The sequence below is a fragment of the Spizellomyces punctatus genome (assembly GCF_000182565.1).
Source record: "Spizellomyces punctatus DAOM BR117 chromosome Unknown supercont1.25, whole genome shotgun sequence".
Classification (NCBI taxonomy): domain Eukaryota; kingdom Fungi; phylum Chytridiomycota; class Chytridiomycetes; order Spizellomycetales; family Spizellomycetaceae; genus Spizellomyces; species Spizellomyces punctatus.
The window spans coordinates 20,945-36,925 of record NW_015971561.1 but is presented as its reverse complement, the minus strand read 5'-3'; the positions used below and the strand labels follow the sequence as shown (position 1 = coordinate 36,925).

Below are 15,981 nucleotides of genomic sequence, written 5' to 3'. Positions count from 1 at the left end.
GGGTCTTCTGATATTACTCAGAAGGACTAAGGCTGGGTCTGGGGTCTGGGGTCTGTTGGTCTTCTGATATTACTCAGAAGGTCTAGGGCAGGTTCTGGGGGTCTGGGGATCTTAGCTTCTGATCTCTCACAGAAGGTCTAAGAGTCTGGGGTTGTTGTCTAAGGTGGTGCTACCATGTAACAGGCTAGCAGGGACAAGAAGACAACAGTCAACTAGGGAAGACTTGGTTACTACTTGTTATTTTTCCTTGAGGGGCCTCAGAGAGGTCCTCTTTTTATAGACAAAGGGGCTGACAAATGCTATATCCTAACTACCCAATCAGATCTCACCCACATCATCCTAAACTATTTGTCAGCCTATTGCACCATTTGCAACCAATCAGAACTCATACATGTCATCCTAAATACACTGTGCCACTTGATTGAAAGGGGCAGATGCCAGTGTGTCAGAATACTCATCTAATTTGGCCAGAAATGGCTAAATCTGCTTATTTATCTAATTCTGGTCAAATGAATGCTGACACCATCAGCAAAGTCATGTGACCACTAGTTTGGAACCACATCTAACCAGTATAACTATAGCACTGACAGAAGAATTCTGTCACAGGGCCAATTAGAGCATTTTCTTGGCATTCAAGTGCTCAGGGACAGAGTCAACAGGTCAATCTGGCTCTCCCAACAGCGGTACCTCAGTCAAACATTGAAGAAATTTAATATGAGTAACAGCAAACCAGTTGCCACACCACTAGAGAATGGCCAGAAGCTCACCAAGGCCATGTCACCACAAACTGAGGCAGAACAGCAAGAAATGAATGGGGTTCCTTTCAGAAGTGCTGTTGGAAGTCTCATTTATGCAATGCTGGGCACCAGACCAGACATAGCAGCAGCAGTTGGATCAGTTAGCCAGTACCTTTCCAACCCTGGACATCAGCACTGGATAGCAGTCAAACGGATCATGCAGTACCTGAATGGCTCCACAGACCTAGGACTTCAACTGGGTGGCATTCAGAGCAAGTGGGAGCTATCTGCATACTCTGATGCAGATTGGGGCGGTGATTTGGACTTCAGGAAGTCTACCACTGGCTTCTTAGTCAAGATTGGCAGCAGCACAGTCAGCTGGCAAAGCAAGAGGCAACCCACAGTCGCTCTATCATCAACGGAGTCAGAGTACATGGCTCTTTGTCAAGCTACCAAGGAAGTTATCTGGTTCAGAACACTTCTAGGCGAGCTAGGATATCAGCAAAGTGGTCCTACAACATTGTATGGTGACAATCAGGGCGCCATAGCACTTGCCAACAACCCAACACATCATGCAAGGACCAAACACATTGATGTGCGGCACCACTTCATCAGACAAGCAGTAGAAGACAAGAAAATCAGCCTCAAGTACTGTCAGACAGAAGAAATGATGGCTGACATTCTCACCAAGGCTTTACCCAAGACAAAGTACCTTAAACTTTGTGGTAAAATGGGTCTCTGTCAGAAATCAGATGATTCACTGAGTGGGAGTGTTGAGATTCAGGCTTAAACCACGCTATATCATCTATAAATCATGTGAGATCATGCTGGCATGTCATTAGACAGTTCACATCTGATTTGGCTAAGTTACAACATGGGGAATTGGACTTCGAGTAATCAGAATGATCACAGATGCGTGTCGGAATGATTTAAAGGGGTAAATCATTATGTAAGCACTCTTAGAAGGTCCGGAAGGTTTGTGATGATCTAGATGTTCAGGTAATGTTTGCCAAGGCATGGCTGAAGCTGCTCAGCATTGCTGAGCATGGCTGAGCATGTAAACAAGTGGGCTGAAGCATGTAAACAGTAAACAAAGGTGGAGGGAGGCTGGAGAATGTACTGGGTTATATAAAGGGGGCTTTTGAACGTCTCTGGATTAATACAAGTGTGTTATCCCACAAGTTACTGCACCCAGAAGTCTTACTAGTGGCCACAGGCATTACTAGGCCTTTCAGAAGTGATTTCTACATGGGAAATCAGTGTTCCAGAGGTGGCAGTTCATGCCACTGAACTTTTCCATTGTGAGTTTGGTGTCCAAGTCTGTGTTTGACATGTCTGAGCTGATTGGGTGAGTGAATTTGCTGTTGGGGAAGAGGTGAAATTGCATCCTGGTGTGGTAGGTGGTGCAAATATGAGGTTGGGAAGAGGATAGGTCTGTCAGGAAGATGGTGTGGCCATCAGAAAAGAGATTTGAAGCAGGAAAATGTAGCGAATGACTCTGATAGACCAGTTTGCTCAAAGGCATCAGGTGACCACGATTGAGGTTTCTGCAATTGTAACCTAAGCTTCAAAACCCCTAAGATCAAGCTCGGTTCTGGGCTACACCAGCGCAGCGTGAAGGATATGTTACACAGCCATGATCAATCATGGCAATGGTCCGAGATGGGAAGATCAGATGCCGCCACCCTAATGAAGGCTACGGAAACTAGTGTAGATGTTACCATAGCATATTCTTGTATAAAAAGACAAATTCAAAAAAATAAGTCAGCAGGGCAGAAGCCATAGCAACACAAAATCCCCACAACTAGCTTCTCAACTCCAATCTTAGGTTACCAGGAACCTAACAGAGCACTTCAACAGCCTGATCACCTGCACTGAAGCCTCTAAATCCTGCTCGGTTCACAACTAACCAACTCTTCTTGCCTCTCACCCCCAATTCACTACCAACACCCAAAGAAAGGATTCAGAGACTATGATTCCTAGTACGGACACCCACATAACCTGCTAGGAGACCCAAGTTGTCTTTACCGTAGTCTACCTACAAAAAATCCATTACATGGTGGAGAAGCACAACAAACTGCCTTCCCCTCTCAAATTCAGCTGAAAACCTTATTTGGTCATACCAAAACTCTTGCACAAACCGAGATCCACTCAGGTAGCTACTCAGAAACTTTTTCTCTTGTTTCGGAGACAGAACTTCATGAAACCGAGAATGATGCTGGTCAAACACTCACCAACATGAGGCCACTCACCTGTGATCCAGACTCATAGTCAGGGTCCTGCAGAGGACGTCAAAGTCTCTCCCGCAACACACCCAAGGCATTCAGGGACCACTTCCATCAAACCAGAAGCCCCTAACTTGGCCATGATGGCCTCTGAAGTGGCAGCATTAAAAGAAGACATTGCCCGCTCAACTGCTGCAATGCAGTTGGCAACTCAAAATCTTATGGAACAGCTTCATAGGCTTTCTGAATGTCAGACAGCGGTGGATGAGCACCTCACATGAGCCTTAGAAGCCCTAGCGCATCACCCGCTGCCTGAACAACCTCTCATAGCACGAGCTACAAGAGAACGGTCCGCAACCCCGTGGGAAACGGCGGACACACCAAGGGAGCGTACCGAACCAAGTTTTTCAGGTGCGGTGCCTCCAATCCAAGTGCCAGTGGCCCCGTGGGCCAGCAACACCAAGGTCAATTCCTTGAAAGCAAAGGACATACCCAAGTTTACAGGCAAAAGAAACCAAGACATTGAAGAATGGCTTAACAAAGTCCAACTTCTTCAAAACATTAGCACAACATCAGATGCCAGGATGGTACAGCTCCTACCAGCCATGATAGCCAAGAAAACCCCTGCCAACACCTGGTTTTACACTCTGGAAGCCCAGGAAACTTGCTCATGGACCTGGAAAAGGTGGAAGGAAGAACTGCTTCAAGAGTTCCGAGACCCCCTAACCGAATCCAAGCACAAAGCTGAATATGTGTGCTGTCATGCAAACCCCAAAGAATTTCACAGCTTTCTTGCATTCATCAACCACAAAACTCATCTCCAGCACCTTGCTTATGGCGACTGGGCAAACATAGAATGTCCTGCTGACCAGCATTTCAACCTAATAGTCAAACAATTGCCCAGCAACATCCAAATCATGGTCAAATCCTGTAACGTCACGAAGCTGACCAAATTAAAAGACTTCCTGTGCCTTTATTTCGGCTCTGATGACACCAGAAAACGAGACCCTTGCTACAGCGGTGCTGCTGAAGCTCAGAAGAAGTCACAAAAGACCGCAATCGACAAAGGCCCTAAGCAGACGGCTCAACATAAAACCGGAAACCCCGAAAAGGGTCGCGACGGCCCTCAGAAGATGGTTCCGGACCCCAACACAGAACCACCAGCACCCTGCAAATTCTGTCAGAAAAAGCATTGGAATGTTTTCTGCTGGCAGAACCCGAACCGAAAAGATCCTGAAGATGGAAAGAAGGGACCATATGGAGCACCCATGCCCGCAGGTTGGAAACCCAAACAGGAGTCCAAGAAGTCATACATAGTGGAGCTGGACTCGACGTCCGCTACCACCGAGACTCTTTTTTCGGCTTCGGAACTGGAAAGGACAGCCGCCGCTAATCAAGGATTCCACACCATCGGATTCTTTCATTCACCCGAGCACTCGGAATCAACAATTTTGATGACCGCACCTCTTTCCAAGGTCACGGTGACCAAGGAAGAGGACCCCCGCATGCCCACGCAGGGCTGGGACCAAGTCTGGGACAACATAGCCATCATCTGGGGCACCCCGCAAGTGGCTCTGATGATGGGCAACAACCCCCGCGCGCTCAGCTTCTTCGCCAAAGAACCGAAGCGAGGCACCGGGCACCTTGGGAACGACCCCTACGCAGTCGCGTGGAGTTCCCACCACCTCTACATTGCTGCCGCAGCCGAAGCTGACAAGGATCGAATCCTGTGAAAAGTCCGAGAAGACGGTACCCCTCGTTTGATCCTCCTTGCCTGGATAAGGCTCAACGAGTGTGAGAAATTCTTGATGTGGAGCTCCGAAGATCCTGTTATCTTTGATTCTTATGCCAACCTGCAACTGGTGGCATTTCTCCTGACAGGCAATATCGTTCGCTCAGACTATTATTATCATCACGGAAACCCCAAATTTCTGCACGTTAAAGACCATCCACGTCTCCAAAGACACGAAGAGAGCGAACGGACGCGTATAGTCATGCTGGCTATCGAACAAGTTGCTCGCCAGAATAAAACAACAAAACCACAAAACAACAAATCTAGAGAGCACTTTGAGAGTGCAATCAAGGCTACAGAAGCAACAAGTAACGACATTGCGCCCCATTTCGAGGTCACAGTGCCTTCCATCAACGCCTTCTACTTGGTAGATTTAGGCAATGTACTCAAAAGCCAGACCAAGACCCAAACACAGCCTTGCTGGATGCTAGCCATCATCGCTCAGCTCTGGGCACCTGTGGTACTAGACACAGGAGCCTGTGAGTCTCTGGTTTCCGACACGTACCAGGGCCTTCTGTTCTCCAAAACCGATTTGCAGGATGCAGAAATGATGGCTTTCAATGGCATTGGTGGACATATCTCATCTACCAAGACAGTATGCCTTGAAACTTCCCTCAGAGGCTGCGGAGGAGAATACCTGACTTTCTGCGCCTATTTCCAAGTCATTGCATACAGGAAATCTCTCATCATCCTAGCCAATGACGTTCTGGGACATTTGAAACTCCAAACCTTGGTTCAGGAACCCCTGTTACCCAGTTTCGTGGTGATGCTCAAGAATCCGGACATCCTTATCCCTTGCTCCATAACAGATGAGCTGGACACCGATCACATGCACAGCATGCCATACAAGACCAAGCAGGGCGAATTCATGAAGGATGTGTCAATGCCACGGCTGACCAAAGCCAAAGCTCAGAAGTCTAGATTAACCATGTTAATCACGGGACAGACGCGCATGGCAGCCCAAACTTTTCTCATCGAAAACCCTCTTGAGGCCACCGCAGCTAGCTCAACACCCCTGTTAGGCCTTGTGACAGAATTCTTCTGTCAGTGCTATAGTTATACTGGTTAGATGTGGTTCCAAACTAGCGGTCACATGACTTTGCTGATGGTGTCAACATTCATTTGACCAGAATTAGATAAATAAGCAGATTTAGCCATTTCTGGCTAAATTAGATGAGTATCCTGACACACTAGCATCTGCCCCTTTCAATCAAGTGGCACAGTGTATTTAGGATGACTTGTCTCACTTGTGATTGGCTATAAATGGTGCAATAGGCTGACAAATAGTTTAGGATGACATGTATAAGATCTGATTGGTTGCAAATGGTGCAATAGGCTGACAAATAGTTTAGGATGACATCTGTCAGATCTGATTGGTTGCAAATGGTGCAATAGGCTGACAAATAGTTTAGGATGACATGTATGAGTTCTGATTGGTTGCAAATGGTGCAATAGGCTGACAAATAGTTTAGGATGATGTGGGTGAGATCTGATTGGGTAGTTAGGATATAGCATTTGTCAGCCCCATTTGTCTATAAAAAGAGGACCTCTCTGAGGCCCCTCAAAGGGAAATAACAAGTAGTAACCAAGTCTTCCCTAGTTTTCTGTTGTCTTCTTGTCCCTGCTAGCCTGTTACAGGCCTCAAACTGTCCACCACAACCCATAATTTGGTTGCAGACCCCAAAGAGAACATTTCCAAAGAAGAATGGCAGACACTTCAGAACAAATGGAACCTCAACTCTACAGAGAAGGCTCCAGGGGCCTTCAAAGCCCAATTAAAAGATGCAGAACGTTTCCACATTGATCTCAAGCAACCCAAACCTGTGGTCTGGGCCCTAATCAACATTCTACAACACTTCCATCAAGCCTTCAGCTATGAGGGTCATCTCATAGGGAACTACACCAAGATTCCTTATGCGCCTCGATTTATCTCGGCTCCGCCACCCCTTTCGAGGCCACGGTCGTACTCTCCGTTGGAGCGGACAGCCCTCGAGACGGAGCGAGACACCATGATGGGGCTTCAGAGGTGGAAACAAACCACCAAAGTAACCTTCACCAGTGATCCTGTTATCATTCACTATGCAGACAAACCCCCGCAGGTAGCCTTCAACTATCACCAAGCCAATGACTGCATGGCCTGGGACCCATATCCCTTTCCCATCATGCTCGACATCCTGAACTGGATCGTCACAGTCCCATTCCAATACATATCAGGAGGTGACACAAACAAAGGATTTTACCAAATCACCATCACCAATGTGTCAGTACGCAAATGGCTCATGATCAGACTCCATGACGGCATCTATGAACCACTCTTTATGCCCTTCAGACCCAAGACTGCCCCTTTGCACTTCTGTCAGGTAATGGACAACACCTTGGGTCCCTCCAAATGGCAAAATATCAACAACTTCATCAATGATATCCATACATGAGCAGAGACAGCCGCAGAAGCCCTAGATGCCATCGCAGACTGGCTCGACCGCTTTTCCAGAGCCAAACTCACCCTAAGACTCAACAAGTGTCAATGGCTCTTTCACCAGCTCACAGCTCTCAGTTTCATTGCCTCCTCCCAGGGTCTCACTACCAATCCAGACAAGGTCACAACCATAGTTGATTGGCCACAACCCAAATTCATAGGTGACCTATGGTCCTTCATGGGTCTCCTAGGGTTCTATGCCCAATTCATCCCTCACTACACAGAACTCATCTGACCCCTGCAAGATGCTATCCAAGAGGGCATTCATGAATACCAAGACCTTAAAAAGGGTCATGCTGACCCAAAGAAAGGTGCTGAAAAGCTCAATTCACCATCCATGCTCTCAACACGGCAGTGGCCCCTACAATCACAGCCACCAGAGCCCGATTTGAGGTTTCACATCATCCAAAATCTAGCTCCTCAGACCTACCAGCAGTCAATCTATGCCAATCATCACTGGCAGATGTGCCCATTGACCCCTTTTGTGTCAGACACCTTGCTTGCAAGCGCCCCAACCAAGGTCTGCACAGATTTATCACAAAGCGTGAAGTTTCATGGACTGATTCCCGAAACTCTGCCTTTGCAGCCACCAAACAGGCACTGACAACAGCTCCCGTGCTCGCAGCACCCAGAAAAGGGTTCCCCTACACCCTTCACAGTGACACTTCCTACACCATGTTTAATGTCACACTCAAACAGTTACAGCTGGATGCCTCCAAACACCTGCTGTGCTACCACTCCCAAGGCACCACCACCCTGGAAAAGAAGGCCCCACTGGTCAAACTCAAGGCCAGATGCCTCATTTGGGGCCTTGGAAAACTCTGCCCATACCTTGAAGGCCTGCCTTTCACAGTCATTACCAATCACCGAGCTCTTTTATGGCTTGCTAAATACAAAGGTGAGAACTGTAAGCTTCTCCGCTGGGCCCTCAATCTTAGTTACTGGTCTGAATGGATGACAATCATTCACAAACCAGGACATTTTCACATTGTCACTGATACACTTTCACAGCTACTAGGAGCGGAAACCCTTCTCTGCTCCACTGCGACCCAAATATGGGTGTCAGAACATGGAAGATGACGGCCACGCACCACACCAGCAGCTCTCACACCTTCCTCAACACTGGCAGATGCTGTCTTTTGTCTGGCATTACAGCCTGCACTCATTGCCACCATCCACACTGGCCTCACTGGCCAGCTCCACCCCATAACCCAACAGGCCTGCACACTCCTATGGGAGACCAGCCCCAACACCTACACTACAGCTGACACACACTTTCTTCAGGACTGGCAACGTGCAGATAACCTGCTGTGGCACCATTTTTCAGTCTCTGAAGACCTTTGGCACCTCTACATGCCCCCCACTTGCACCCCCGAGGTGTGCAAGCTTTTTCATGAGGGGGGAGGACACTTTGGATTCGAAAGAACCTACACCAGAGCCACAGCACAAGTCTGGTGGCCAAAGATGGCACAAGATTTCAGAAAACACTGCGCAGGATGTGAAATCTGTCAATGCTCAAAAAGGGTACTGCAACTGATTCTGGGGTTGCTGAAACCCATACCACCAGCTCCAGGATGCTGGACAGTCATCACAACTGACTTCATAACCAAGCTCCCACTTACTTCCAGAGGGTACAATGCCTTTTGGCTAATAGCATGTAAATGCTCAAAGAGGATCCATGTATGGCCCCTCAAGAGCACCATGACAGCTATTCAGGTCATGGAACTCTTCATAGAATGCTACATCCCATTGCACAGCATTCCGGAGACTGTTATCTTGGACCACAACCCCAAGTTTACAAGTCAATTTTGGCAGGAGGTCTGCAAAAACCTAAAGATTAATCAAGAGCTCACCACAGCCTACCACCCTCAAGGTGATGGACAATCAGAAAGAGACAATGCAACAGTCTTGCAGGTCCTTACCACAATGGTCAACACCCAATTAGACGACTGGGACACCTTTCTTCCGGTTGCGGAATTCATTATCAATGATACGGTACACGAGGCGACAAAAATGACGCGATTCAGAATGGACCTAGGCTATGAGCCCCACAATCCACTGGCGGACATCGTCGAAAGGCCGTCAGAAACCAGAAATGCAGATGCGGAGGAGCTCTGTAAACACCTCGGCGACCTAAACATCCTTATCCGAGATCTGATGATCGAAGCCCAGGATTCGCAGAAAAGATATTACAATTTATTGTGACAATATTTGGAGTTCCAGAGAGGAGATAAGGTGCTTCTGAGCATGAAAAACCTAGCAGGGTATGAGTCCAAGAGCGCTCCAAAATGGCTGGGACCAGTCACAGTGATCGACTGAAACCTTCTCCATGACAACTACGAGTTAAAACTGCCAGACAAGATGAGATGACTTCATCCATGGTTTCACATATCGAAATTACGTCCGTACCAGAAGCCTGTCGACGCCGAAACTGAGGAAAAGGTCGCGGAAGCACAAGCGGAGGATTCCAACACTTCAGAAGGCGAGTTCAAAGTGGAAGCAATAGTAGACCATTGAACCAGGCGCAGAAAGTGTCAATTTCAAATATGTTGGGCCGGATATCCACCCCATGAGGATACATGGGAATCAGAGGAAGACCTAACAGAGGCTTCCGAAGCCTTAGAAGAGTACTGGAGATCCAGAGCTCCCACTAGCACACTAGTAGAGGACTCTTTGGTAGTCAGCCTTGAAGGCAACACCCTGGAAGATACAGCTTATGCTTCCGACCACCAATGCTTCGCAGTTTATCCGGACAATAGCTCACGTGATAATCACACCCTCTCACCAGAAAGAAAACCAGTTTTGCGCAGCTTACCTCACCAGTCAAGAACGCCACACCAAGCCTCCTGATCACGCTTACATGCATCCGAGCTGTCAAAATCAGCCAGCGACGACCTTAAAAGGATGCCCCTGCATGCTCCCCCTCTTTTTTCTTCTTCAACTACCTACAACCTATCTCCCTTACAGACCTACTCTGCTTCACAAACCTTTTCTATCAACACCAAAACACAAACTTTCATTTCCGACTGATACAGTGCATCAGATAAGCCGAATGGCTTATCTGATGCACTGTATCAGCCAGCTTACAATATGATATACCCGGTGTATAATGTAACGGATTTTTTGTTGGTAGACTACGGTAAAGACAACTTGGGTCTCCTAGCAGGTTGTGTGGGTGTCCGTACTAGGAATCGTAGTCTCCAAATCCTTTCTTTGGGCGTCGGTAGCGACTTGAGGGCGAGAGGCAAGGAGAGTCGGTTAGTTGTGAACCGAGCAGGATTTAGAGGCTTCGGTACGGGTGATCAGGCCGTTGAAGCGCTCTGTTAGGTTCCTGTTAACCTAAGATTGGAGTTGAGAAGCGAGTTATGGGGATTTTTTGTCGCTACGGCTTCTGCCCCCGACTTATTTTATTGAATACATCCTTTTTATACAAGATTCTTGGATAAACTGTTAAACTAAACTAAACTAATGGGTGTCGCTGCACCGCAACTGATTTATTGGTGGCGGTACCGATCTCTTCCTTTTCCGCACTGGCTCGGGCCTCCACAGGTTGTACGAGGCACGCTGAAATCTAATGCGCCAATTGCCATTCTCCGAACCGGTTTTTTCGGTCGCGGTAACCCAATCGGTGGAGTTGGTCACGCGATTCGTGCTTCCCGCGTCCGATTTGGGCTTACTCGCGATCTCTCGAAGACGTCCTCGTCATTACATCCCCCCTTTGAAGAGCCAACGCACCGGCGCTCCGAGCGGGGGTGTTGGGACGTCAATTACCAGGTCGGTACCGGATCTGTGGGGTCCGCTTCATCTGCATCTTGGTTCACGACCCAGATGATACTGGCACGGCCACCGACGTTGCAACAAAACCAGATTTGATCTGTTGCGGTACGAACGATGGTACCCGGGGTCACGTCGGGGCCAGTTCTGGTTACGTAGAGGGCCGTAAAGGTCTCCGCGGCCCTTTTCAGGTTTGTCGCGCGGAAATGGTACTCCGCGTGCTCGTGATGTCGGGGTCTGGTGAGCCTTGCAGAGGCTTCCGCTGCGTTCGCCGTCCTTAGGAGCACCGTCCTAGCTGCTTCAATGACGGCGGACGCAAACTCGTGGGCGTCGTCGTTCGGCCAATCGGTGAACGGAGCCGTTTTTCGGCTTCCCGCCTCGTGTTGGGGAACCCCGCGGTCGAGCCAAGCGGCGCACGGAGCTGGGCGCCCTCTTTTTCCGGGTTTTTTCGCGTCGGCAACTATTCCGACCGCTGCTTCACCACCATCGGTGGCCTTGCTGTAGGGGTCCGCGATGTGGTTTGTGAGGGGCTGGCCCACCGCGTAAGGTTTCGGAGCGTCGACTCCCAGCCAAAACTCATGCCCTGGAGTCTGCAGCGGCGCGTTGGGGTTGGTCCGAAGCTGATGAACCCAGGAGTGAACCCAGGTAGCGATCGCAACCCCAAGGCGATCCAGCACGCCCTCGGCCTCGAAGTCGCCCGAGTCTTCCTCCCAAGGGTAGCCGGACATGTACGTGGAGGGTACGCTCACTCCTGCTTGTCCTCTGAGATCGGTGTTCATTGTGTTAGAAATGGAAGTTTTAGTTTCGGTGTCGATAGAAGGGGTTTGCGAAGCAGAGTGAGTGTGTAAGGGAAGTAGGTCGTGGGCGGTTGAAGAAGAAAAAAGAGGGGGAGCGTGCAGGGGCGTCCTTTTAAGGTCGTCGCCGGCTGATTTTGACAGCTCGGACGCGCGTAAGCGTGATCGGGAGGCTTGGTGTGGCGTTCTCGACTGGTGAGGTAAGCCACGCGAAACTGGTTTTCTTTCTGGTGAGAGGGCGTGATTATCACGTGAGCTATCGTCCGGATAAACCGCGAAGCATTGGTGGTCGGAAGCATAAGCCGTATCTTCCGGGGCGTCGCCTGCAAGGCTGACTACCAAAGAGTCCTCTACTAGCGCGCTAGTGGGAGCTCTGGATCTCCAGTACTCTTCTAAGGCTTCGGAAGCCTCTGTTAGGGCTTCCTCTGGTTCCCAGGTATCCTCATGGGGTGGGTATCCGGACCAACGTATTCGAAATTGACGTTTTCCGCGCCTGGTTCGATGGTCTACTATCGCTTCCACTTCAAACTCGCCATCTGAAGCGTCGGAATCCTCCGCTTGTGCTTCCGCGACCTTTTCCTCAGTTTCGGCGTCGACAGGCTTCTGGTACGGACGTAATTTCGATATGTGAAACCATGGATGAAGTCGTCTCATCTTGTCTGGCAGTTTTAACTCGTAGTTGTCGCGGAGAGGGTTACAGTCGGTCACCGTGACTGGTCCCAGCCATTTCGGAGTGATCTTGGACTCATACCCTGCTAGGTTTTTCGTGCTCAGAAGCACCTTATCTCCTCTCCGGAACTCCAAATGTCGTCGCGATAAATCGTAATATCTTTTCTGCGAATCCTGGGCTTCGATCATCAGATCTCGGATAAGGATGTTTAGGTCGCCGAGGTGTTTACAGAGCTCCTCCGCATCTGCATTTCTGGTTTCTGACGGCCTTTCGACGATGTCCGCCAGTGGATTGTGGGGCTCATAGCCTAGGTCCATTCTGAATCGCGTCATTTTTGTCGCCTCGTGTACCGTATCGTTGATAATGAATTCCGCAACCGGAAGAAAGGTGTCCCAGTCATCTAATCGGGTGTTGACCATTGTGGTAAGGACCTGCAAGACCGTTGCGTTGTCTCTTTCTGATTGTCCATCACCTTGAGGGTGGTAGGCTGTGGTGAGCTCTTGATTAATCTTTAGGTTTTTGCAGACCTCCTGCCAAAATCGACTCGTAAATTTGGAGTCGCGGTCCGAGATAATGGTCTCCGGGATGCCGTGCAATGGGACGTAGCGCTCTATAAAGAGTTCCGCGACCTGAATAGCTGTCGCAGTGCTCTTGAGGGGCCATACGTGGATCCTCTTTGAGCATTTACATGCTATTAACCAAAAGGCATCGTACCCTCTGGAAGTAAGTGGGAGCTTGGTTACGAAGTCAGTCGTGATGACTGTCCAGCGTCCCGGAGCTGGTGGTATGGGTTTCAACAACCCCGGAATCAGTTGCGGTACCCTTTTTGAGCATTGGCAGGTTTCACATCCTGCGCAATGTTTTCTGAAATCTTATGCCATTTTCGGCCACCAGACTTGTGCTGCAGCTCTAGCGTAGGTTCTTTCGAATCCGAAGTGTCCTCCCCCCTCGTGAAAAAGCTTGCGCACCTCAGGGGTGCAAGCAGGGGGCACGTAGAGGCACCAAAGGTCTTCGGAGACTGAAAAACGGTGCCACAGCAGGTTATCTGCACGTTGCCAGTCCTGATGAAAGCGCGCGTCAGCTGTAGTGTAGGTGTCGGGGCTGGTCTCCCATAGGAGCATGCGGGCCTGTTGGGCTATGGGGTGGAGCTGGCCGGTGAGGCCAGCGCGGATGGCGGCAATGAGTGCAGGCTGTAAGGCCAGACGAAAGACGGCATCTGCCAGTGTCGAGGAAGGTGCGAGAGCAGCTGGCGGGGTGCGCGGCCGTCGTCCTTTGCGTTCCGACACCCATATTTCGGTCCCGGTAGAGCAAAGAAGAGTTTCCGCGCCAAGTAGCCGCGAAAGTGTATCAGCGACTATGTGGAAGCGTCCTGGTTTGTGTACGATTGTCATCCATTCGGACCAGTAACTAAGATCGAGGGCCCAGCGGAGAAGCTTACGGTTCTCGCCTTTGTATTTAGCGAGCCACAAAAGAGCTCGGTGATCAGTAATGACCGTGAAAGGCAGGCCTTCGAGGTATGGGCGGAGTTTTCCGAGGCCCCAAATGAGGCATCCGGCCTCGAGTTCGACGGGGGGGGCCTTCTTTTCCGAGGTGGTGGTGCCTCGGGAATGGTAGCACAGCGGGCGTTTAGAAGCATCCGGCTGTAACTGTTCGAGCGTGACATTAAACGCTGTGTAGGAAGCGTCACTGTGAAGGGTGTAGGGGAACCCTTTTCTGGGTGCCGCAAGCACTGGAGCTGTTGTCAGAGCCTGCTTGGCGGCTGCGAAGGCAGAGTTTCGGGAGTCGGTCCATGAAACTTCACGCTTCGCGACGAATCTGCGCAGACCTTGGTCGGGGCGCTTGCGAGCAAGGCGTCCGACACAAAAGGGGTCAATGGGTAAGTCCGCCAGCGATGATTGGCGTAGATTGACCGCCGGTAGGTCTGAGGAGCTAGATTTAAGATGTTGCGAAACCTCAAATCGGGCTCCGGTTGCTGTGATTGTTGGGGCCACTGCCGTGTCGAGCATGGATGGTGAATTGAGCTTTTCAGCGCCTTTCTTCGGGTCAGCGCGACCCTTTTTAAGGTCTCGGTATTCGCGAACGCCCTCTTGGATAGCGTCTTGCAGGGGTCGGACGAGTTCCGCGTAGCGAGAAATGAATTGGGCGTAGAACCCTAGGAGACCCACGAATGACCATAGGTCACCTATGAATTTGGGTTGTGGCCAATCGACTATGGTTGCGACCTTGTCTGGATCGGTAGCGAGACCCTGAGAGGAGGCAACGAAACCGAGGGCCGTGAGCTGGTGAAAGAGCCATTGACACTTGTCGAGTCTTAGGGTGAGTTTGGCTCTGGAAAAGCGGTCGAGCCAGTCCGCGATGGCATCTAGGGCTTCCGCGGCTGTCTCCGCTCGTGTATGGATATCGTCGACGAAGTTGTTGATATTTCGCCATTTGGAGGGACCCAAGGTGTCGTCCATCACCCGACAGAAGTGCGAGGGGGCAGTCTTGGGTCCGAAGGGCATAAAGAGTGGTTCGTAGATGCCGTCATGGAGTCTGAGCGCGAGCCATTTGCGTACCGACGCATCGGTGATGGCGATTTGGTAGAATCCTTTGTTTGCGTCACCTCCCGATATGTATCGGAATGGGACTGCGACGATCCAGTTCAGGATGTCGAGCATGATGGGAAAGGGATATGGATCCCAGGCCATGCAGTCGTTGGCTCGGCGATAGTCGAAGGCTACCCGCGGGGGTTTGTCTGCGTAGCGAATGATAACAGGATCGCTGGCGAAGGTTACTTCGGTGGTTCGTTTCCACCTCTGAAGCCCCATCATGGTGTCTCGCTCCGTCTCGAGGGCTGTCCGCTCCAACGGAGAGTACGACCGTGGCCTCGAAAGGGGTGGCGGAGCCGAGATAAATCGAGGCGCATAAGGAATCTTGGTGTAGTTCCCTATGAGATGACCCTCATAGCTGAAGGCTTGATGGAAGTGTCGTAGAATGTTGATTAGGGCCCAGACCACGGGTTTGGGTCGCTTGAGATCGACGTGGAAACGTTCCGCGTCTTTTAATTGGGCTTCGAAGGCCCCTGGAGCCCTCTCCGTAGAGTCGAGGTTCCATTTGTTCCGAAGTGTCTGCCATTCTTCTTTGGAAATGTTCTCTTCGGGGTCCGCAACCGAATTATGGGTCGCGGTGGACAGTTTGAGGCCTAACGGGACCGTTGAGCTAGCAGCGGTGGCCTCAAGAGGGTTTTCGATGAGAAAAGTTTGGGCTGCCACGCGCGTCTGTCCCGTGATTAACATGGTTAATCTAGACTTCTGAGCTTTGGCTTTGGTCAGCCGTGGCATTGACACATCCTTCATGAATTCACCCTGCTTGGTCTTGTATGGCGTGCCGCGCATGTGATCGGTGTCCAGCTCATCCGTTATGGAGCAGGGGATAAGGATGTCTGGATTCTTGAGCGTCACCGCGAAACTGGGTAACGGGGGTTCCTGAACCAAGGTTTGGAGTTTCAAATGTCCCAGAACGTCGTTGGCTAGG

The 15,981-nt window shown here is 50.2% G+C and overlaps 1 protein-coding gene across 1 annotated transcript; it reads left to right on the top strand.

Moving 5' to 3' along the window:
* Positions 1–3,105: 3,105 nt before the first annotated feature.
* SPPG_09568 (uncharacterized protein) lies at positions 3,106–4,695 on the top strand (the record flags this gene model as incomplete). Its single annotated transcript, XM_016757744.1, has 2 exons — positions 3,106–3,211; positions 3,293–4,695. The coding sequence occupies 2 exons, from the start codon at positions 3,106–3,108 to the stop codon at positions 4,693–4,695; spliced, it is 1,509 nt and encodes a 502-aa protein (XP_016603883.1).
* Positions 4,696–15,981: the final 11,286 nt, after the last annotated feature.